The 24,180-nt window shown below is 45.4% G+C and overlaps 2 protein-coding genes across 3 annotated transcripts in view; both read right to left on the bottom strand.

Annotated features, from left to right (window-relative positions):
* COG6 (component of oligomeric golgi complex 6) overlaps positions 1 to 24,180 on the bottom strand; it is a 40,438-nt gene that overhangs the window by 1,431 nt on the left and 14,827 nt on the right. The window contains exons 9-17 of the mRNA XM_081941891.1: positions 23,990 to 24,118; positions 23,805 to 23,896; positions 23,496 to 23,560; positions 23,108 to 23,199; positions 20,492 to 20,609; positions 19,589 to 19,720; positions 17,591 to 17,758; positions 15,208 to 15,315; positions 11,294 to 11,347 (exon numbers count right to left, since the gene is read on the bottom strand). Coding sequence (XP_081798017.1) covers positions 11,294 to 11,347; positions 15,208 to 15,315; positions 17,591 to 17,758; positions 19,589 to 19,720; positions 20,492 to 20,609; positions 23,108 to 23,199; positions 23,496 to 23,560; positions 23,805 to 23,896; positions 23,990 to 24,118 — 958 coding nt within the window. The remainder of the gene's footprint in view (positions 1 to 11,293; positions 11,348 to 15,207; positions 15,316 to 17,590; positions 17,759 to 19,588; positions 19,721 to 20,491; positions 20,610 to 23,107; positions 23,200 to 23,495; positions 23,561 to 23,804; positions 23,897 to 23,989; positions 24,119 to 24,180) is intronic.
* LOC309386483 (uncharacterized protein) lies at positions 8 to 7,846 on the bottom strand. 2 transcript variants are annotated; one of them, XR_014174423.1, is made up of 3 exons: positions 5,777 to 7,846; positions 1,061 to 1,343; positions 967 to 992 (listed from the first exon to the last, which is right to left on the bottom strand). XR_014174423.1 is itself a non-coding variant. In XM_081941892.1 (2 exons), the coding sequence occupies exons 1-2, from the start codon at positions 6,777 to 6,779 to the stop codon at positions 1,162 to 1,164; spliced, it is 1,185 nt and encodes a 394-aa protein (XP_081798018.1). In that variant the 5' UTR covers positions 6,780 to 7,846; the 3' UTR covers positions 8 to 1,161. The 2 variants fall into 2 exon arrangements, 1 of the variants encoding a protein (XP_081798018.1); XM_081941892.1 differs by having other exon boundaries at positions 8 to 1,343.

The raw sequence follows: 24,180 nt of genomic DNA, 5'->3' as shown, positions 1-24,180 counted from the left end.
CACGCAGAGAAGGGCAGATATTAGTCAATGTGTGGACCTCAAAAGGCCCACTGCTCAGAAAGCAAGAATTAGAGCCAAACACTCTCCAAATGTAGTCTAATGCTCCAGGGAAGGGAGAATCTGGATGCGCAAAAAGACTGCTGACCCCCAATATAGTATACTCAACCAAAACTAAGCTGTAGCATGGAGATGTTTCACACTAGCCCAACCCTTGAACTGGGCACCAATCCTTTGTATGAGGAAAGAGTCTCAGTCCAGCCTATCTTGTTCTTTCTGCTCTCTTCACATTTGCCTCATTCTAGTCACTGCTCCTCACTACATAGGTTAATTTGCCCTCACAGAAAAAAAATCCCTGTTCTTTAATTGTAATATCCTTTATAGTTTATAGATGTCAATTATTTTTTCCCCAATTTGAATTATCAACAACTGTCAAACTTAAACATATTTTGAAGTGTCACAGTCCAACTTTTGCCTTAGAATGCAATTTCTGAAATCTCTCATGTTATAAAACACTACCAAATGTAGTATAGCAAAATACCCGGGGGGGGGGGGGGGCTGATATAAAAATGAACATGAAATCTGAATCAATGTCGTGTTCTCCTTAACATCACAAGAAAATCTATTGTTCTGTAGTGGATTAACTAGAAGCAAGTAAAGAATTAAAAGAATGTTGGTCCTTAACTGAATGTTTCTTTTCTGTAGATGAGGCGGGAGGGGCTATAGCTGGGTTTTATTCACAGCCTGATTGGTCCAGAGACTGAGGGAATTTTCTTAAAGTACTTTCCTTCCCTATTGGCTCCCAGTTTCCTCGAGGTTGAATGGAAAAGCTGCGAAAACATAATGCAGGCAACAACGAACAAACATCCCGACCGCCCTTACCCTGCCTAACTATAATGACTAGGGTGGGATGTAGCCCCTCCCGCCTCATCTACAGAAAAGAAACGTTCAGGTAAGGACCAACATTCTTTTTCCTGTAGATATGGCGGGAGGGGCTACAGCTGGGACATACCCAAGCTAAATTCCAGGGCAGGAAATAGACCCCTCCCACCTGTTGGAGAACCCGACGACCGAAGAGCACGTCCGCTGAAGCGAAGCAATCCAGTCGATAGTGTTGGATAAAGGGCATTGGGGAGGCCCAGGTGGCCGCCCTACAGATGTCCTCTAGAGGAGCCCTCGTGGCGTCGTAGCGGCACTTTGAGTGGAATAGGCCATGATCCCTTGAGGAGGATCTTTACCTGAAGTTACGTAAGATTCCGTGATGGCCTGTCTTAGCCACCTGCCTATGGTAGCAGAAGAAACCCTAGAACCCAGGGTACTAGGCTGAAAGGATAGAAAGAGAGTTTCTGAGGCCAGGGCTTCCTGGAGCTTACCCGTGAGCTCCGCATGTCTGCGGGGCTTGCCTGAGTGAGCAGGGAATGCTACTGTCCTCTATGCCAACTGAGAGGACCAGGTCCAGGAAAGGACCACCCTGGCTTTCCATCACGACCCTAACGGGTCTCCAGGGTGGTCGGGCGATTGAGAAATCCGACGAAAACGCGAGAGGTGAGAGAGCCGGAGTGCGGGAGAGGGAGCCAACGCCGGCCGCTGCTACTGCTGCTACAGCTGCTACTGCTGCTTCCGCTGTGGAGATGCTGGGCGTGGGACGGCGTGGCGAAGCCAGCTGGCGTGTGTGTGAGCGTGTGGAGCGGCTGGGCGAAGTAGGAGCTATGCAGCCTATTGTCGGTGTTGGCAGTGCCGGGAGAGGCCGAGGAGCCGGGCGCTGGGAGCCCTGGAGGCCTGCCGAAGCGCCAAAACGTTGGCGGGAGGATTGGAGGCCGGCTGAGGCGTTGGAGGCACCGGAGGCTGGTGGTAATGGCCCCTGGGGCTGGAGCGGCGCGGCGCGGCGAATCGAGGTGCCGGACACATAGGGGATATACAGGGAAAGGCAATGGCGGCTGCTGGAGCGAAGGAGAGGGGAGGAGCGAAGGTAGTGGCCCTTCATCTACCATCATTGACCATCTGCCCCCTGTTACTATCCCCGGTTTACCATCCACCGACCACTTGCTCCCTACTGTTTTTCTACTGCCCACCTATGCTTTGACCATCTACAGACTGATTGACTGGTCTGCCATATCCATCATTCCCACCTAGGACTTTTGGCTTTTATCATCGGTACCCAGGCCCTGGCTTTCTGCATCTCTCTGCATTTTCCTTTTTCCTGGACTCAGTGCTGTAAGCAGCACCTATTTTAACATCTTTTTAAAGTGATTTTAACTATGGTTTATTTTTACTCAAGGGTAGACCTGATTTTATTGTGGGAGTCCCCCCTCTCGTAAATATGGCCCTCTGCCCTCTGCCCTTTCAAGGGCCCACCTTAATGACGGATGCATCAATCCAGAGAGGTGGAGGAAGAGGAGGCTCCGGGGGTTTTTGTGCAAATGTCTTTTAAGTGTTTTAAGGGGATCCGTGGGGGGGGGGAGGGCGTAGCCAGACCAGGAATAGGAGCAGAGCCAGGCGAACAGGTGGGACTGAGTAGGAAGAGAGCGGAGTGGGGGAGGGGAGTCAGTATGACATTCCTTTAGAGGGTTCCTATATCCCAACGGTTGCAGGAAGGGGTAGATGCAAGGACAGAAGAAGATTCTGCAGTCGGTTGGGAGACCGCGGGCGCTGGATACGCCCGGTCGTTTGTACCAACCCCCGCACTCTAGGTGGTCAGGGTTTACAGAGCCGGGGCATGAGGCTGATGTTGTGTAACGCAAGGTCCGTTGTTAATAAGGCCCCCCTCATCCATGATCTGGTTTCTGAGGGGGAGCCGGACCTTGCAGGGATCACGGAAACCTGGTTGGGCCACGAGGGGGGGTTGCCCCTCGTGGAAATGTGCCCACCAGGATACCGTGTATTCCATCAGCCTCGTGCCCAGGGTAGGGGTGGTGGGGTAGCGGTCATTATACGGGAAGTCCTGGCACCGAGAGAATTCACCGTACCTCAGATATCCGGATGTGAGACTCTAGGTGTGAGATGGGGCCCAGGGAGTCAGTTGGGCCTACTGATTGCATACTTGGCTCCTCGCTATGCATCAGCGGCCCTGCCAGAGCTCCTCGAGGTGATTGCGGAGGTGGCGGTTGAGACCCCCAGACTATTAGTTATGGGGGACTTCAACCTGCCATCGACGGGTGAATCATCCGAGGTAGCTCGGGAGTTCATGGCTTCCATGACAGCTTTGGACCTGACCCAAATAATTCAGGGCCCCACACACGAGGGAGGCCACATGCTGGACCTTGTTTTTATCTCTGGTCGATGGAAGAGTGATCTGGGAATAGGGGAGCTGGTTATTACTCCCCTGTCATGGTCAGATCACTCACTTCTCCAACTTGACTTCCCTGACGCTACCCCCCATCGCGGGGAGGCGGAACCAGAAGATCTTAGATGGTTCCGCCCCAGGCGACTGATGGAACCAGACAGGTTCCAGATGGAGCTTGGGCCACTTCCTGTAGCCCTGACCCGCTCCCGGACGGAGGACCTGGTGGCCGCATGGAACAACGGGTGGCGCCCTTGCGGCCTCTCCGGTGGCAGCGAACCACCCTAGCCCCTTGGTTTACCGAGGAGCTGAGGGTGATGAAGCGCCACAAGAGACGCCTAGAGAGCAGATGGAGATCCTCTCGCGCCGAATCTGACCGAACACAGGTAAGAGCCCATTTACGGACCTACCTTGTGGCACTAAGGGTGGCCAAACGTCGATATTACGCCACCCTTATTGCGTCCGCAGAAAACCGCCCTGCCGCCCTGTTTCGGGTGACCTGCTCCCTCCTTTCACAGAGGCCGCGGGAAGCCCCTTTGCAGGGTAGGGCAGAGGAGTTTGGGGAATATCTGCAGGACAAAATCGCTCAGATCCGGAGTGAATGGGTCCCCCTCAGTGATCCTGGGGAGACACCGGAGGCGAGTCTTGAGTTACCATTCTGGGAGGAGTTTGACTCTGTTGCCGCCGAGGATATGGACAGGCTACGCGGGCAACTGCGGGCCACCACATGTTTATTGGACCCGTGTCCCTCCTGGCTTGTGCTGGCAGCCTGGGAGGCTACACGAGACTGGCTCCTGGGGCTGGTGAACGCCTCGCTGAGGGAGGGGTTCCTACCAGCCGCCTTGAAAGAGGCGGTGGTGAGGCCCCTACTTAAAAGGCCTTCCCTGGACCCAGTAGAGTTAGCCAATTATCGTCCTGTCTCCAACCTTCCCTTCTTAGCGAAGGTTGTTGAGAGTGTGGTGGCGCAACAGTTCCCTCGACACCTGGAGGAAATTACTTATCTAGACCGGCGCCAGTCCGGTTTTCGACCCGGCCACAGCACTGAGACGGCTTTGGTCGCGTTGGTGGATGATCTCTGGAGGGCGAAGGATGGGGGTTGTTCCTCCATCCTAGTCCTGTTAGATCTCTCAGCGGCTTTCAATACCATCGACCATGGTATCCTACTGCGTCGGTTGGAGGGGATGGGGGTGAGGGACACCGTTTTGCGGTGGTTCTCCTCCTTCCTCTCCGGTCGGACGCAATGTGTGTTGGCAGGGGAGGAGAGGTCGACCCCGAGGCCGCTCACATGCGGAGTGCCACAGGGGTCGGTCCTCTCACCTCTCCTGTTCAACACATACATGAAACCGCTGGGCGAGATCATTCGAGGATTCGGGGTTGAGTGCCATCTGTATGCATATATCTCTACCCCGAACCACCCCAACGAAGCCGTCGAGGTGATGTCCCGGTGTCTGGAAGCCGTGCGGGTCTGGATGGGTGACAACAGACTCAAGCTCAACCCTTCCAAGACAGAGTGGCTGTGGCTGCCGGCGCCCCGCTTTAGCCAGTGTGTTCCATCTCTGGCCATCGGAGGGGAACAACTGCCCCCGGTGGATAGGGCACGCAATTTGGGCGTCCTCCTAGATTCCCGGCTGTCACTAGATGATCATGTGACAGCCGTGGCTAGGGGGGCGTTCCACCAGGTTCATCTGGTGCGCCAATTGCGCCCCCTATTAGAGCGGGACGCCCTTCGCACAGTCACTCATGCCCTGGTGACTTCCCGTCTTGATTACTGCAATGCTCTCTACATGGGGCTCCCCTTGAGATACACCCGAAGGCTCCAGCTGGTTCAGAATGCAGCCGCGCGGGTTATTATGGGAAGTACTAGGTACTCCCATGTAACACCTTTCCTGCGCGAGCTGCACTGGCTGCCTGTGGCTTTTCGGGTGCGTTTCAAGGTGCTGATTGTCATCTTTAAAGCGCTCCATGGCTCGGGACCTAGCTACCTGCGGGATCGCATTCTACCCCACACATCCCTGCGACCAATCCGCTCTCACAGAGAGGGACTCCTCCGGGTACCTTCCGGTAAGCAGTGCGGGTGGGCGGTGCCTAGGAATAGGGCCTTCTCTGTGATGGGCCCAACCCTCTGGAACGACCTCCCTCCCCAATATTAGAACCACCTTGGACCTCTGCTCCTTCCGCAAGAAACTCAAGACCCACCTGTTTCGACTAGCCGGCCTGGCCTAATTGTAATTGTAATTGTACTTACAGGTAACACCCACTACTGACCTTCCTGGATGGCTTTTTAAATTTTAAATTTTGGGGTTTTAAATTGGTTTTAGAATTGTTTTTAATTATTTAATTAGTTTGGGTTGTATATACAGATGGTATGTTTGCGTTGTTTTGTCTGGTGTTTTATGTTATGTTCTGTTGTTTTATACACGAACGGTCTGTACACCGCCCCGAGTCCCTACGGGGAGAGGGGGCGGTCTATAAATTTAATAAACCTAACCTAACCTAAACCTGACCTGTGGAAGGGCAGTGTTCGTCTGAGATAGATGCGCAGAGCGCGGTGGACATCTAAACGGTGCCAAAGGTGTTCCCTCTCGTGTGAAGGAGAGGGACATAAGTTAGGGAGAATGGCTTCCTGTGACCTGTGGAAGAGGGAATTGACCTTCAGGAGAAAGGCCGGATCTAGTCTAAGGACGACCCGATCCTGGTGGAACTGGCATAGATCCTCCTTGGAAGATAATGCCCCTAACTCAGAGATACGGCGAGCCGAGGGAACAGCGACCAGAAAGTTCACCTTTAGGGACAAAAATCTGAGGTGAATTGTCCTCAGCGGTTCAAAGGGAGGCCCGGTGAGAGCTCTAAGGACCAGACCCAGATCCCACGTTGGGAACCGATGGACTGGAGGAGGGCATAGTTTTGCCACCCCTTTAAGGAACCATTTGACTAATGGGACCTGAGACAAGGGGAAACGGCAGTCCCCCGCCAGGACCGAGGAGAGAGCCGCCACCTGTCTCTGTAAGGTATTATGGGAAAGTCCCTGGTCTAGGCCATGTTGGAGGAACTCAAGGACTTGAGCCACAGAGGCGCTGCCAGGAGATAGATTGAATCTTCCACACCAAGAAACGAAAGTCGACCACGTAACGTTATAGATTCGTGTTGTCGATGGGCACCTGAAAGATTTGATGGTGGATATGACCTTGGCTGACAGATTAGCATCCCTCAGGAGGCGCCGCTCAAGTGCCAGGCAGTCAGCTGGAGCCACTGAGGCTCCAGGTGAAGGAATACCCCCTGGCACAAGGCAATCTCCTCCTGAGGAATTGTCCACAGGGGAGATATGGATAGTTGGACCAGGTTTGCAAACCAAGTCCATCTCAGCCAATATGGGTCTACCAGGATGATGTGTGCCCTCTCTATCACTACCTTCCTCAGGGTTCCCTGGATCAGGGGGAGAGGGGGAGGGCATAAAGGAGGCCCGGGGGCCATAGGCTTCTGAGCGCATCTCTCCCTTTGGCATTGTGCGTTGGGAAGCGGGAGAAGAACCGGTTCAGCTGGGCATTGGTCGGGCTCGCGAACAAGTCCACCAGCGGGTTGCCAAAGCGGTGGCAAATTCTGCGGAAGAGTTCTGGAATCAGTTGCCGCTCGCCTTGGTCGACTGTCGCCCGACTCAACCAGTCGGCCTGATGGTTAGCTATGCCCGAAATGTGTTCTGATGTTATAGAGATCAGGTTCTTCGTCCAGAGACCGAGTTTCTGTGCTTCCAGCCAGAGACACTTGGAATTAGTCCCCCCTTGATGATTTATGTGTGCCTTCGTGGCCACATTGTCTGTCAGAAGGAGCACGTGGTGATTGGTTATCGAGTCCCGAAATTGAAGAGGGCCAGACAAGCTGCCTTCAGCTCCAGCCAATTTATAGTGACGCAGGTCTGACTCTGTCCATCAACCCTGCGCCAGTATGGCGTCCAACAAGGCCCCCCCAGCTGTAGAGGCTCACGTCCATGGTTATCGTGATGCGATCCGGTTCCCAAAGTTCGGATCCTCGACTTAGGGACGGAGACAGCCACCACCTCAGGGACCAATGAAGGCCCGGGGACAGGAGGACCGGGTGTAGGGAGTTGCTCATGCGTTGGCACTGGTACAGAATGAGTGTCCATTGAAGTGTTCGGGAGTGTAGACGGGCCCAGGGTACTATTCTTATGCACGAGACCATCTTGCCCAGCAAGCGGGCCAAGGTCAGGATGGAACTGATCGACTTGCGCGGACGTGTCGTGTTAAGGCTTGAAGGTTTGCTAGACGTTCTGGGGAAAGTTGAACAAATCCCGCCACGAAGTCTATCACCATGCCCAGATGCAGGATTTTCGTCGAGGGCGAGAGATGGCTCTTAGGGAAATTGATAGAATACCCTAGCGACTGTAACGTCTGAATGGTTAGGTTCAAGTTGTGAATTGTGTGAGTGCGGGACCGTAGCAATGGAGTCCACCGGTTGAGATTGCAGGTGAGCCGCAAAGGCTGCCAGGACCTTCGTGAACGTGCAAGGGGCAGAGGCTAAACCAAATGGGAGGGCCCCATCATTGGCAGTGATGTCTCTTGTGGGAAAAGCGAAGGAATCTGCGATTCCTGAGGGAGGACATTTTGAAGCACCGGTAGATCAGGTAAGAGTTTAGGCGCTTCAGGTCCAGGATTGCCCTCCATCCCCCCGAGTTCTTCAGGACCACGAAGAGGTTGGAGTATAGGCCCAGCCCATACTCTTCCTCTGGGACCGGTTCCACAGCCCGGATCTCTAGCAAATGTTGGATGGCTAGACTTGTTAGGCGCCGCCGAGCCGGATCCCGAGATGGGGAGAAGGTCCTGAAGAGAGTCGGGGAAGGGAGAGAAACTCCAGCTGAAGGCCGTCCCTGATGATGGACCCGACCCAAGCATCCGACATTATCTGGTCCCACTGATCCGTGAAGGACACTAGGCGGCCGCTGATGGGCTGTCTCAGATTGGAGTCATCTCCCTCTGCCGAAGGGGCGGCCACACACACACACACACACCCCGTGAAAGGGCTGCTTGGACCTGCCTGTCAGGCCTGTAAGGAGCGTACCGCTGTTGTCGATAGTCCGGTTCAGGAGGACGGTAAAGAAGAAGACGACCTACGGTAAGGAGCCGGATGGGAGTTCTGCTTCTTGGTGTTAGAGGGTAGGACCTTTTTCTTGTCCTTGTTCTCCATGAGAATCGGGTCAAATGATTCCCCGAAGAGATTGGGGCCGGAGTAAGGGGCCGCTGCCACATTCCATTTGGACTTGTTGTCCATTTGCCAGTTGCAATAAGAGGTGCCACGATGTTACTGAGGTGGACAAAGCCCAGGAAGCAAATTTGATAGAGTCTAAAGTGGCATCAACCGAAAACTGTGTAACCAAGATAATTTTGGTGAGGTCTTGGTGAAGACGCTCATCCTGACTTGGGATGCGGTCCTGTAATTGACGCAGCCACATAACCATGGTGTGATTAAAATAGGAAGCTGCAGCAGCTGATTTAATGGCCCAGGCGGACGCATTGAAATTCTTACGTAAAGTAAGTTCCGCACGCTTGTCCTCAGGCTTTACTTTGTCAGCCACATAACCTGAGACCACGGTAGAAGTGTTAGTGAGAAGGGCAATGGGGGTATCCACTGTTGGCAATTGGACAGCCTGGGAGAAAGACTGCTCCATATTATAGAAGCGGCGGTCGTTACTCCCAGGATTGGGCAAAGAAGAGCCCACTGGTTCTTAACCACTTCCAGAAAGAGAGGAGGGGCTGGAACCTCCTCCTTATCTGTATTGGGATTGATAAACACAGCCAAGTTGGGGTCCCTATGTTGGGAAACAGGTGGAGTTCCAGTACCAATCTGAGTAGTCTTCTTCGCCTTATGCAGAAGAGGCTTAAATGCCGGGGGCGCAAAGAGACCAGAAAAGGCTGGGGGATCAGGAGGGACGGTGTCCTTGTCCTCAGAAAACCCCAAGTCTGGATGTGTCACCTCCCCTAATACTGAGCCCTCGCTGACCACTGATGGAGAAGGGGCCCTAGGTGGACCCTGACCATGGGCAGAGGAAGGAGACCTAGGATGCCTGGAATCAGAATGAAGTCTTGCCACCCCTTGTGAAGATCGCTCTCTCTGTGAAAGGCTGAGGCAATGCCCTTGGAGATTGCTGAGGAAATGAGTCTCCTGATACTTTCAGGTAGGAGCTCTAGATCCTCCAGCTCCTCCTCCGAGGGCACAAGGGCAGCAGGACCTTGGGGTGCCAGGTGTGAGGTCGGGAGATAATCTCTAGACCCCCCCTTCCAATGGATCCCTGCCCCCTTCCCTATACGCTCTCGGAGAGATGGGGGGGAAGGCGAGGCCACCTGTCTGTGAGGCCTAGCAGGGGAGACAGAAGAAGAGGAAGGGCTGAAGCCTCTGGAAGGTGAGGCAGAGTTGAGATAACTGGGCCTTACTGGGGATCTGGATCTGCCAGGAGAATAGTGCCTGGTAGCCTGAGCTAGCCTTTCGGCCCTGGCCACTTGTTTCTCCAAGGCTCCCTGTCTTCTTAGCTCATCCCTCACAGCAGCTCTAGAGGGCCACTGGTCAGCAGATGGTCTGATAGCCGCTGCCCTAGTTCTCATTCTGCCCTGGCCTTCCTCTGCCACCGCATTGTGGGTGCTCACTGAACCCTGCCCCAACTCGGGAATTATGGAGGCCACACCCCACTCACGTGTCTTAAGCCTGGTGGTAGACTGTTCAGGGTACCGCCAGCCTCGATTAATGGCCGCGTTGCGGACTTAGGGCACTGGATAGCTGCCTGCCGGCCTCGATTAATGGCCGCGATGCAGGCCTCTGCTGTAGAAAATGGCCGCTTCCACGAGGTCGCTCCAAAATGGCCACCGTGCCTCATGGCAAGAAGGAGAGGCTGCCTGGAAAGTTGGCTCTGAGGCAATGGCCTCCCAGCGAGCCGAGTCCTCTGCTCTTTGTTTTTATATTCTTTTAAAGCCGCGGCTGTCCTCTCAAGCCGCGGCATGGTATCTCCGAGCTGCGGTGGCTGTCTCAATGAATTATGCGGCTCTCTTCGCCGTGGCAAAGTTCTGAAGCCACTGCGAGGATTTTGAGGCTGCGGCAGGACTTTAAAGCCGCGGCAAGCTTGTTAGAAGGCGTGGCGTTTTTTTGGAGTCGTGGCGAGGCTTTTGAGGCCGCAGCAGGACTTTGAAGCCGCAGCAAGCTTGTTAGAAGGCGCCGCGTTTTTTGGAGTCGCGGCGAGGCTTTTGAAGCCGTGGCAAGGCTGTTAAAACTGCAGCGCTCTGCAGGCAGTTACTGGGCAAAACGAATGCCTACCTGAAGCCTCCAATTCTCTCTCTCTCTTTCGGCTGCGAACGGGAGCCTATCATCCCTGCGCCACCAGGGATTGGGCAGAGCACCCCCCAGGCCCAGAGGTAGGAGGCCAGGTCTCTCCTACCTCCTTATGAGAACTGACAAGGCAGACTCTGTGGCCAGCAGTCCGAATTTTGAAGAATTTAGAATATCCAATTAACCGAATCCAATACTATAATTCCAATAATTAAACAATTCAATACCTCAAGGAGCCAAACTAGTACTTGGACCAAGAGACTAAGGAAACTGGGAGCAAATAGGGAAGGAAGGTACTTTTAAGAAAATTCCCTCAGTCTCTGGACCAATCAGGCTGTGACTAAACCCAGCTGTAGCCCCTCTAGTCGTATCTACAGGAAAATTCTAAAATTCCTTTACATTACAGTGAAATATCGCACACTGATGGGTTTCCATTATTTATTAAACCCACAGACCCCCAAAAAACAACCCACCAAATCCTGAACTGAACTTTAAGAACATTCGGCTTTCTTTGCCTTATTTCTAAAATTTTTGATCGAAAACACCTTGAAAGTAGCCCTCTTATATCTAGAGGAGCATCTTATAAACAGTGATAACACAATGAAAACGAAACTAAAACACCCACTCTCAAAATCCTATGCCAGTTTTCCCCTCTTCTCCTGTACAACACAGCTGAAAATATATTTATCTCACCATTGCAGCTTTTAATGACATAGAATCCATACTGGGTACATTAGCCAAGGGACCCTAACATTAAAGGAGAGGTAAATAAATGAATAATTACACAGAATCAGTGTTTTAATAAAATCAAACCAAAAACTATTTTGCAACAAGCCCTAAAACTGTAGCATACTATGGATATTTATGGACTCATGCAATGATTATAGCAACTGAATTTTGGAGAGGGCAAGTGTCACAAATCTCTAGATCAAAATTTGAAGTTAGTAACTTACTTATCTGGTGAAAGGAAACCAAATTAAGAGTGCTAAACAGACAGTTATTGACTTTATGGAGGACAACTGATGTATGTCCGCTGACTAATAATATTTTTGTGGGTCTATTCATGAAGAATTGTCTCATGGAAAGGAAAGAAGAATATGATTTTTTTTAAAGGTTCATAAAGCAAAATAAAATGTGAATTGAGGAAACTTTAGGTAGAAAGAAAGTACAATCTTAAAAAAAAGAGAGGGAAAAGATGATCATTCAGGCAATTTGTGAGAATTTAGAATGCAGGCCATGTGATTAAAATTCCAGATGATCAAAGCTGGGAGATCAGGCAACTCTCCTAATCACCAGTTTTAAGAAGGTCAGCAAAACACATTACTTACAGTAGCCTGGACCACTTTATAGCAATAAACTAGAATGTGAGTTATATAATTCTGTAGTATGACTTATTAAACAAACCAACAAAAGCAAAATTGAGTATATCACAATCAAAAAACTCTTATCAGCTTATGAATTACAAAGTTACACTATTTTCCACAAAGTGGCTTGGTGTTCTAAAACTAAAATAATGTATTTCTTTTCATTATTCAAAAACTGTCAAGGACACTAGTTAACCCCTGCTTATCTTTTTGAATGGGAGGTTAAAAAAACCCAATATGAAAATTACAAAGTAAATTCCTGGTCATATGTGGGTTAACTAAATGGAGACAAATCTACCTAATACAAGTTAAAACTTTCAAGCTCCACACACCAAAATCCAATCTATTCTTTTAAAAATACCACTGCAGCTGTGTCTTTTTCAGGTAGATCAGGGCCTCATGACTGCTTTAAAAACATACTTGTTGACATCCCTTTGAGGTCTCTTAAAATCTTATGAATAATCTATCTTCCTCCCAGCGTGTTTAAGATTGGGTCCATTTGGAGTTACTTTTTATTAAATAATTCTATCTGTAAGCCTTATTTCATTTGGTTGAAGAACAGGTTTAAGAGTATGAAAATAGAAACTATATTGCCCAAACTAATTTCGATAACATGAAATTGGGTCTTGTCTCTCACCAAAATTTCAAAAGTCTTAAGATATTTCTGTTCCAACAAGAACTTGCTTGGTTATTGATTCTGAAATTCTGAATTGTATTTATTTCAATATATTAAACTAACTCTATAATATATTGGAGCATGACGATACCTCATTGATGGAGGAATGCAAGTAATATTAAGAGAAAATAAATAACTCAGGAAAAGCATAAAACAACAAATGCAAGATAACCCTGTCTTAACAGTTTTTGTTTAGTGTTAAGAAGAGGGTGAGGGAAATTCCTGGAGGCTTTCAAGATTCTGTCATGATTATGCCAATAAAGAAAAATAACATTCCTAAAATCTTTACTCTGTATGCTTTCCTCACCTGGCCTTCCTTGAAGGGCTGGTCCTTGCAACGTAATGTGCTTGATTGCATTTGGCTCATTATAAATAAAGTAGCCAGAAATAGATAGCCTTCCATTAGGCCATGCTTGCAATTATGATGAATTTGCTCCAACAAGCAAGGATGCTAAGCCGAATTGAAAGCAATGATTTCACTAGCTTACAAATGTAAACTTATTTGAATATATTAGTGAAGGATGAGAGAAGAAAAGAAGTGAAAGAAACAAAGAGTGAAAGTAGAATACTGCAGGAAGAGAAAGGACAAGTGTGTATGAAAATGGATTAGAAGATGGGAAGCCACCCAGAAGATGGGCAGCTATATTGTTTTAAATAAATAAACCAACAAATAAGGTAATCGTACCAAAGAATGAAAATGGATACAAGGAAAGTGGTTACAGAATGCTGTTTAGAATAGACACAAAAGTGTTATGCTACAGAGTGCTTTAGGTCTATGAGTGTGAATATAAAAAGAGTTTATTTTTATTTCATTATAGAAGCAACCAGCTTGAATTATGGAAAGTTTTGTGAGTGTGCAGCTGAAGGCTGGTTGTTAAACTTCCATGATGGAAATAAAGTATCTATGAACATAAATGGAATGTTTAGTGAATGGTTTAACATTGAGTAGGCCCTCAGTTAGGTATACACAAAAATAATTGTTCAAGGTATTTATGGATAAACATATAAAGAATGCTTGTAGCAATGGAACAAATGTGTTTGTAGAGGCATGAATATACTGTACATGCACTTTTGCACACAATTTAAAGTGTTAGCTGAGGACTCAAAATTATTTGTAAGAAACTTGGGGAAATGTTTATTATTAGAATGGAAAAATCGATAGAAACATTGTACTATATATATGAATTTAGCAGAAAGTTGGTAGACAATATGTGTCCAGATGTAAGGAATTAATGTTTATCAAAAGAAGCAGAAATGGCTTTGTATAAGAGCATGGGATTGCCATGAAGGAAAGGAGAAATCCGTACAAATTATAGTTAGGTGGCACTGGTGAGCATATTACTTATGTGTATGAATATGCTTCAAACAATTGGCAGCTATGAAAAAAATATGGAGAGAGATAATGAATTGTGTTGGTATAAATCAAATTTAGCTCTATTTTTTCTTCTTACCTCATGCCTTTAATTTCTTTGACTTACTATTTCTTACTCTCTTTCTAGGTTTTGCAACATCGTGCTTGTCATGAAAGGAAACAGTATGATGGGTTTTGCATGTTATGTAATTATAGCCATGCACATAGCAACCCCTTTTTGAAACTAAGGCTTTCCGAAAGAATTATCCTTCCTGCTAACGAAAAAGAAACCAGAATTCCGAAGTATCTATTTAGATCCCAACTAAATATAGTAGACTTACATTTGCAGTTCAGGGTATCTGACTGAAGGGAAATATTGGCTGAACAGCTATAGGAGTTTCCAAGTAACACAAATATGCAATCAAAAATAAGCAATCCAGTACGTCATAATTGTCGGTAGCAGGTTTCTTAACCATGAATATATTTTGTAGTCTAAAGATATTCATATGAAAAGCTTAAATGTTAGGCAAAACACATGAAAAGAGACTTGTCAGAAATGAGCAATATACTCAGATTGAACACCCAAGAAGCAGATGCAGAAAGATAAAGATCTTAGCGAGGAATATGGGAGGCAAGTCAAAAAGAAAAAAAGCACAGCAATTAAAGTATTGAAGCAGGCAAGAGGTGATGGATAGATGATTTTTCGTTATTTTGGTATTGTTTTGATTTTATTCTCTTTTCCTCTCTTTTTTCTTTCATTTTTTGTAGGTAGGTGACATGATTAGAAGTTAGGTAGGATAGAAAGAAAATGGTTTTAACAAAGGATGATATGATTAAAAGTGAAAATAAGAGATAGAAAGAGAAAAGGGGAATATTAGTGAATACACTTTTATATAAGAGCAATAATTAGAGAAAATATGTAATAATCAAATAGTGACAGATTGCAAATTTATATAAATATGTATTGCTATTAGAAATATATAAATTGGTTGAAAGTTATAACTATAACTAATGCTATTAGTTTTATTTGTATTAGAATGTATGACACCAAGGTGCCACACTGTTCACGCAATGATGTTTGTAAAAGAAAGTATATACACACACACACACAGAGAGAGAGAGAGAGAGAGAGAGAGAGAGAGAGAGAAAGAGGGAGAGAGAGGGGGGGAGAGAGATATGAGTATTGATATTGATAGTTTCCAAAATTATTGCTCACCTGTTCTGTCTTGTGTTGCTGTACCATGTTATAAATATAACTTAGACCCACTCTAGTTAATATGTAAGACGCTTGTTCATTTATGAGGGTATCCAAATGTGCTTCAATCTAAAATAAAGAAAGCGAATTTTTCACATTGCAAAGTATTTACAATTATCATATGTAATTTATTAATTTTTAAAAAAAATGATAATGAGTTTGTGTAAGTTACATGCCATGAGTCTATGGATATGTAAATTCAATCTCCCAGCTAGAGTTTATGGTGTTTTGAATTGTACTATTTTTTTTCCTCAATCATTTTACACATGTTGCAATGACATTTTGCACAAGCTGACTAGTCAAAAAGTTAATAGTGTAAAGATTTTTGGGCCCTGTGTTTGGAGATGAAGCAAACATCAATGAAGAATGCACAGTCTTTAATTTAAAAAAATGCAACAATGTTGTTAAATTAATTGCCAAAGAAGAAATAAGAGGAATACATAAATGATAAATTGTATTTTTCACTAACATAATTTTTATCAAAACCCATGCATGTCCAGCTTGTAACATAAATGTAAGATTGTAAATGTCTGCTATTCTCCAAAATGGATGGGAAGTATGTTTTAGATTCAGTATATCATCATATACTGATATTCAGTAGATATTCATCATATCTATTATTTTTAATATCACAGGCTCTGTTCGGATAGTATCATAGTGTAGTTAGCTGAATTGTTAGCTGAATCTATTGTCTACATAGGCATCTTCCTATCTTTGCATTTTGACTGAGTTTGGAAACAACAATTAAAGTTAGGGAAGGGCAAACTCTTCTGTGCATCAAACAGCTGTTTTGAAATAACCTAAGCCCAGATTGAAATATGCATGTTTCAGACAATATATAGGACAAAATGTGGGTCTTTTTTTCTGGGTAAAAAATGAAATAGTTACTTTGGTGGGGGAGGGGGAGTGAGAGCAGGACAAAGGCAAGCCCCAAGGTTTCCTTGCTGACATCATCAGGGGAGGGGGATCAAAATGGTATTGGGAAGATTGGGGTCTAAAGAGGCTGGTGGGGTTTTCTGTGCCCAGGTATCATTAGGAGCTGAGAGGAGACAGAGAAGGTGTAAGAGATAACCACCATTACATAAATATCAGCTTAGTTCTTTAAGAGACCATGGGGTTAAGAAAAAACCCTCAAGACTGCCCCCTAGATTCTTCTTAGTATAAGAAGGGAGATAATCCTTGTCAGACTTTTAAGAGAATGTTATTGTACCTTATTGTAAAGAATCAGGAAGATGACTTTAAGAAAAATAGGCAAAAAAGTTATATACAGTAATAGGCAAGAACTGTTATATATGCAAAAACAGTAGGAATATTCTTTAAGTCCCAGGAAACAAGATGGAAGTATCTCAGGCAGACTTCTTCCTGATTCATTGGGCTATAACAGGGTGAATAAAGCATAAAAATAATTGGGTTTTAAAGATTCTGTTACCATACTTTATCTCAATAAAGTACAGCCTTACTCTCCCTTTTGGAGTCTGATCTATCCCAAGGGCTGACACCTTAAAAGTAAAACAAGGTGCCAATTGCTCGTGTGAAGTTTGCTTTCTGATGTTGTCTACTCAAAGGGTGGGCAGGAGGGAAGGCACTGCAAAGTCTGGAATGCAGGAGACTGAAGATAAATCACTTGGAAGAAGGGGGAAAAGAATGGAAGATGTGCCCTAACCTTGTGCTACTAACTGTGAAACAATACCAGGATCCTTCTAGGTTTCGTTTCACCCAAAACCAAATCTTCACTTTGTCAACAAAACATTTAATCAGAACTTTTAGGACATGGTGGTTCATTTGGTTTAATCATGACTAAAACAAAGGAAGAAACCATTGCACAGCAAGCTAAAAAGTTGTTTGCATCTCGGCTTAATAGGCTGCTACAAATGTGATTTAGTAAAGTTAATTGTAGGATAGACATAACCAGATAAACTCTTTAATTCAACCATCTATTGCCAAACACAGTTCAATGATACCTGGTCCTCCCACCCATCTCACAACTGGATCTAGGAAAATCTAGGAATTTCATCTAATTATAATATAATATAAAATGTTTAAAAATCAAGAAACCATCTAGTAAATTATCCACTGGATGGCAACTGCAATTTATGTGCGCTGTCATTTTAAAAAAAAAAGCAGCTTGCAAATATAGCTCATAAAATTTACGTTTCACTGCTTTGCTGCATCGGGGTTCTTAACCCCCATTAATGATTTTTTTTTGGTGGCTGCATGCACCAGAGTGTTTACTTTAAATATAAAGCTGTGAGGATACACACATTTAAGAAGATTGTGTTGTATTTATTCCCTGTTAATGGTTAATGGCAAAGAAAACATCAGAAGATTGACTTTGGACATTTACCTGATATTGTAACATTTCTAGCCTTTTATCTGTGAATTCAAACAGAGCCAGCATTGTCTTCATCATATGAAGTGAATTCACCATGAAGGTTGCCATGTCAGCAGACCCCAAGTTACTGGCAGACATAGTACACATCTGCAACAGAGGATCCAGCACACAAGACAGAACCTAGAAGAAAGCAGGAAGAGCAATATACTGACTCAGAGCAGCCCTTGGGTATTTTCCCATTCTATTACTCCCCAAAAGAAGGAAGCTAATGCTGGGGGGGTGGGGGGGGGTGTTTGCCGACCTTTGAACACAATTTCAGATCTTATAAATAAGCACTGCCAGCCATTTGCTATTCTAATTTCCACATTTCAATCCCAGTGTGTTTGCCAGCCGCTTATGCAACCTCTTCTACATTTAGTCATGCTTTATTTGTTAATGTCAGAAAAGGATGTTGCATAGGAAAGTTGCGTAGGCATAGTCAGTCCAAAGCAGAAGTGATAAAAACATAGATAGCGGATGATGCTTGTTGGTGAGGCTTGCAGTGTCCAAGCTATTCTGGGGGGTGGAGCTTGAGGGAAGGTTCAAGTTGCAAGAAATTAAGGTAAATTAAGGTAAATGTTCAAAACAACTACCTTAATTTACCTTAATTAAGGTAAATGTTCAAAACAACTACCTACTCATTCAGCACAGAGACAACACAGGCTGCTGGCCAAAGTTGGCTATCCTTTCCCCCATTGGAAAACTCAACAAACATCGACCAAGTTTGCCATTTTTAAGACAGTGGGCTTTTCCCACTCTGAATGGGGTCAGTATGTTTCTTCCAAAACTTGAATAGTGGTTCATCGTATGTCTGACCTAATCTTATCATTTCTTGTTTTGAGGTGTTAAAAAAATCACCATGGCCATTAAGTGAAACTTAAGGTTGTTGAGCGAATACTAAGACTATTGTTCGCTATGAGGTGTTTTGGCCAAAAAATAGAAATGCCAATTTTTGGCCAAGAAAATATATTAAATCACAGTGCTGATGATAGCAGGATGCTGCAAACACCTATAAGTGTAGGCCAGTGGTCAAGCATTCAAAATCTGCTCACATGACTGGGGTGGGGTGGTTGTAACTCTGGAACTGGGTTTTAAATACTTTGGGGGTAGTGGGGGTCTGCTGTAACTTTGAACAGTCGCTAAGTGACTGGTCGTATGTCAAGGACTACCTGTAGCCCAACTTACAGAACTTAAATTTTAGAAAATGAGTGTTAAAACCAAATCTGCAAAATGTACTTCAAACAAGTTTGAAAACAGGCTATTTCTTGAAGGGGGAAAAAAAGATCATATACGTTATTAATTCTAGAGACTCTCTCATTTAGCTTTCAAAATGAGCTTAGAAAAGTTAGCATCCACCCAACAAATGCCTGTATTGTATTATAGGCTTATAGCTCTCTTCCCGAGTTTAGAGGACAGAATATCGGAGTAGCCTGTTCTCTGCTTTTGTAGCCAGAGTGGCAAGCTTGGCATTTAATTCAACTTAGTTCCTTGGTAAGTCTAGCAGATACAGCCAACGTTTGTAGAAAGGATTAACTACTATTACTGATCAAATTTTAGGCAGTTTCCTTTTTTGAGAGATAAGTAACATATACAATCTGAAATAGTGAAACAAATGCTGCCATCTTTTCCACATCCTTAGTGAAATGGTTGGTGATTAGCAGGGTTACATTCAGAGGTGGTATTCAGCCGGTTCTGACCGGTTCAGATGAACTGGCAGCAGAAATTTTAACCAATTCAGAGAACCGGCAAATACCGTCCCTGGCTGGCCCTGCCCTGCCCTTTGCAGGAGTCCCCATGCATCCTGTTTTGGCTCTCAGGTAAGTGCAGAGCCGAAAATGGGAGGCACTCACCCAATCACATGACAATCTGGCCACGCCCACCAAGCCACGCCAACAGAACCGGTAGTAAAAAAATTTGAATCCCACCACTAATTACGTTCATACACATAAGATGAAATGAACATTACTTTACTTGTCCAAAGTCTGTTTGACGAGTATCCAAAGGAATAACACAAGAGTCATGGGATGACAAGACTTCACGCAGCAGAGCAAGTGTTTGATTCAGTGTAGGACTTGGACCAAGGTCTGCAGGTGGCAGTTCAACCTACAAAAGGAAGCAGAATATCTGAGTTCAGAAGATGTCTTTACATTGAAGCATAGGTACACAGAGGAACAGAAGAGCAATCACAAACTCCGCAAATGAATCTATTATGGTTTATTAGAACAATGTTCTGCAATCTGGTGTCATTTAAAAGATTTGGGCTTCAACTCTAATAATTTCCAGCTTATGTCACTTTTCAGTTTGGGAAGACAATGGAGTATACAACATGAAAACGGTTACACATACTTGTCTATCTGCAATTTTTGTAATCTACTCCAGTCCAAAGACTCTTGTCATCACCTAGACAAGCAAATATGAAATCTTTAAATCTAGAAGATTCCAGATTGGGGGAAAGAAATTACAACTTGGAGTATGTCAGCAACAATCCTTCAAACTCCTGCCTACTTTGAAAGAAAAGAAAGTGGAAAAAAAGGGAAGCCATGTTGCCAATGACAGTCAATCAGGTTCTGCACGTCTTCAAACAGCCCACCCCAAGTTGCCCTTGCTATGGGTGCCACCTCTGTAAAAATAGTAGCTAGAGTGTAGAAGCAAATTGGAAAACAGGATAGATAAGACTTGTGACTGACAAGCGTGCTGATTGACACAAGAAGCGGAGGTATGTAATGCATAATAAATGAGTTCGGGATAAAACATAGATCAGGTTTCCCAAATTATTGAGCAAAGGATTTGTTGGTGACTAAGACTGAAGTTAGCCTTTTGCAGCCCTATATATTTAGCAGAAGAATATGTATGCAAACTGTTTTTCAAACAGACCTTATCCAGCAGTTTACTCGCATGGAGACTCAAACTATTGAAGAATATCTTTTTGCTCAAAAGGTGCATCTCTTCTATCGTAGTTAACAGCATGGCTGCACTGTTTCCCATGATATTACTGAAATCAAAAATAAAAAGTATGTGTGAGAGACAGGAAATAAGAGATTTTATTCGATTCAGGAATTAACAGATGCAACTATTCCATTTAGGAAGAGGCTTTTTTTAAAAGGCCATTTATATTTTAAAAATACCATGCCTTGCAATAAAGAAAAGTTGTCTCTCCCCTCAGTTCTTCCTTTCTATGTTTCTCAAGAGCCAGAAGGAAGTTCACCCTGGGAAACTACCATGTCATCATGAAGCAAGACCATGACTGAAGCTGGGAGAAAGTTGCCAGGGCAAAAAAACACAATAAGCAGCACCGTCTCCATCCCAAGCTAAAGCAAACTCTGCTCATCTTTAAACAGATTTAAAGGATACTGAGACAAATGAGCACCCCCTCAGAAATTCATTAGGTAAAAAACAAAGTTCCCTTTCTCCTCAGAAAAAAAGAAAAGTGGGATATAATCAGGGTAGAATTTCAGATCTGAACCAAGAGAGACTTTTTTTTTTAGTATTTTCCTCCAAGTGCTTGGTCTGCTTCCCCTCACCCCACTGGATCAACCAAGTGTGGATCAAGTGTAGATCCATTGGTTGTGACAGAAATTGACCAATTGGCTTGTCACCCAAGCCTTATATAGCAGGATGAGACAGAATGACTGGCCCAAAGTCACCCAGCTGGCTTTCATTGCCTAAGACAGGACTTGAATCCACAGTCCCCGGGTTTCTAGCCTGGTGCTTTAACCATTAAGTAAAACAGCTCTCTAAAACTCCATCCTAAAAATCTGTCTTGTTCAGTGATGCAGGAATATATTTTACATCATTTGCCAAATTTATCAGTTGAGGCCTAAGGGCTGCCCACCATTCTCCTCTTAGAGGCCTCTCCTAGATGGCTATGGAGAAGCTGTCTTTTCCCAAATCACATAGACCTATCTCCAATTCAGTGGTGGGTTCTAAAATTTGTTACTATGGGTTCTGTGGGCGTGGCCAGGGGGCATGTGACGGAGTGGGTGTGGCCAACCTGACATCATTCATGCACATTCAGTCACATGACACTCCCCTACGAAGCCACACCTACCAAAACAGTGGTGAAAATTTTTGGGATTCCGATGGAGAGAGGTGGGGGGGGGGGGGGAAGAGAGGTGAAAACCTCCCAAAAATAGACCGCCAGTGCATTTAGGGTGTGGAAAAGCCATAAGTTTCCTAGAAGGAATCAAAGCATTCAACTTTGCAGCCCGGAGGTCACATCTGTATTTATAAATCTGGCAGGCAAGTGGGGGGGGGGGGGGCAGGGAACAACGAGAAGGGTAGGAGACAGGAAATAATGCAAGCGGAGGAGCTGGACTGTGCAAGCAGGAGGGAGGGAGGGAGGGAAGAAAGTTCACCCAATCCTGGCTCAGGACAAGGGGGGGAGGAGGAACCGGCTGCAACCCCTCAAACACCACCAGGTGCGGTGGGGGCCGTGGGAAATCACAGAGCCTGGATTGCACGTTTGCGCTTGTGCCCTGCAGTCACAATATTGTGACCCAAAGGACCATAGAAAGAAAATTCTAGATTGTATCAACAGATCCTGCACCAATCGTAACAACCCTGAAGTACTAAATGTTGTTAGTTTGTTACATTTATTTTATGTCTTTTCTCCAGAAGTTCAAGGTGGCCTCCTCTATGCCCCAGCCAATTCAACCACCGCCTCTCCTTTTCAGGCAGGTACCTCTTCCTCTTACAAGTTCGCCTTGGCTGGGCTGAGCTCTTGCTCGCTTTAGCCACTGTTCATTGTCTCCGCTGCCACCCTGAAATGCCCGCCTCATCTCGCCTCTCCGCAGTGCGTCTAGGCTGAGGGGTCACAAACAGGCAGGCAGCGGGGCTTGCACTCTGGCTACCACCAGCTGCCCTCAGCAGCATGCAGAGGGTTCTACGCCCTCACTCCAATCCGGGTTCCTCCTATTGCATTCCGTTTTCCTGCCTTTGGGTGGAGGGAAGCGTGCCCTACACGACATCCTGGCTCTATGCTCTACTGCCTGCTTGACTGGGCGCCTCCCGTTGCCACTGCTCAAATTGCCCATTGCAGGAATTTGAAGAAGCTGCGTGACTCCTCTGCTCCATCCGAAGGCACGAAAACAGAAGGCAGGGTGAGCGTCTGAGCGGACCAGTTCAGGGGTGTGGCCAGCCAGCTGTCACTACCAGTTCGGCGACCCATGCCCAAGTACCACTACTGGTTCACCCGAACCGATCCGAACCAGGAGCAACTAACTCTGCTCCAGTTCAATGGGAGATTGAAGTATATGGCAACAGTGAGGTATCTAATGGGATTATCCATTGAGGTTCCATAAAGTCCAATATTGTCACTGATACTGTTTAAATATGATCAAAAACTGCTAAGTGCTGATGGCATCAAGCTATGTAACAACATTTCTCAATGCCAGATATTACATTGCAGTATAGAGGCACTGTGTTATACTACAGTGTAACCCTTGAACACAACCAGTTCTTCCCAAAACCATCTTTTAAAAGTTTGCTTACCTAATGGTGTGATGATAAAATTTGAGAAGATTAGAAATTTTATACAGAAGGACTGCACCAGGTTCAGCTATAATCACCTGTTCAATTCGAACCTAAAGAAACATTTTAAGAACATATTGTTGAAATACACACTTCCTCTTCAAGAAAACATAATGTACAATTTTAAGATTACAGTATTCCTTTTAAATACTGCACATTCATTATTCAATTTTGTTTCACATAATAATAAAAGATGCATTTTCCTTGGGAAATAAGCAATCAACGAAGTTCCTTTTTATGCAAGTAAATATGCTATTATTTGTAAACTGCTTTTTTGTTCCTTGCTTCTTAACATATGGGGCCGATGCAGTTTTAATCTCAAAGGCTTTCATAAAACCAAACATTTCACCTTGAGTGGCCGGCAAACCCCTTCTGTGATGTGCCCAACTATTTCTTGCATATTTTCTTCCACTCCTGAAAATAAAAGCAGTGCACATTAGAAACAGGAATGTTAGTTCCTGTCATTTAGAAAAAAGAAATGCAGCCACTGTCTTTCCCCCCAAACAGTGCTTCTCCTAAAGTGGTAACGATTCCACATTCTTCCAGCAGCACATACAGTAGCTTCACCCCGTATGTAATCTTTAGGACAGAAAAAACCCCGATGAAATTCCCCTCCTCGGAAGATCCCAAACCCACAATTCTTGGCTTTCTGCAATACCTTCTGTGGTTATGTGTTTCAAGAGAGCCTCCAGGTGCTCTTTTTCGGAAGCAGTAGCCTGATGCAGCCAAGCCAACATGTCTCCCACATATCTAAAGCCAAAAAAATATATAATTCTATTAAAATGAAGCTTGCTATTCATAGTAATTAATGCTATACAATGTGCAATGCCACAAGTAAGGTACCTCAAAGGATCGTGTGAATGCATTTCAATAGGTCGAGGTGTTCCTCCTGGACCTCCTCTAGTAAGAGCATCTATAAAGCCGCGGACCACAGCGCTTCTTCTGGCTGTTCCAAACTCATCAAGAGTATATCTACAATGTAAAAGCAACTTGGATATAAATTCTAAACAGCAAATTGGGGGGGGGGGGAGGGG

Source organism: Natrix helvetica, assembly GCF_964273705.1.
Source record: "Natrix helvetica genome assembly, chromosome: 2".
Lineage (NCBI taxonomy): Eukaryota > Metazoa > Chordata > Lepidosauria > Squamata > Natricidae > Natrix > Natrix helvetica.
This window is presented reverse-complemented; position numbering and strand designations above follow the sequence as displayed.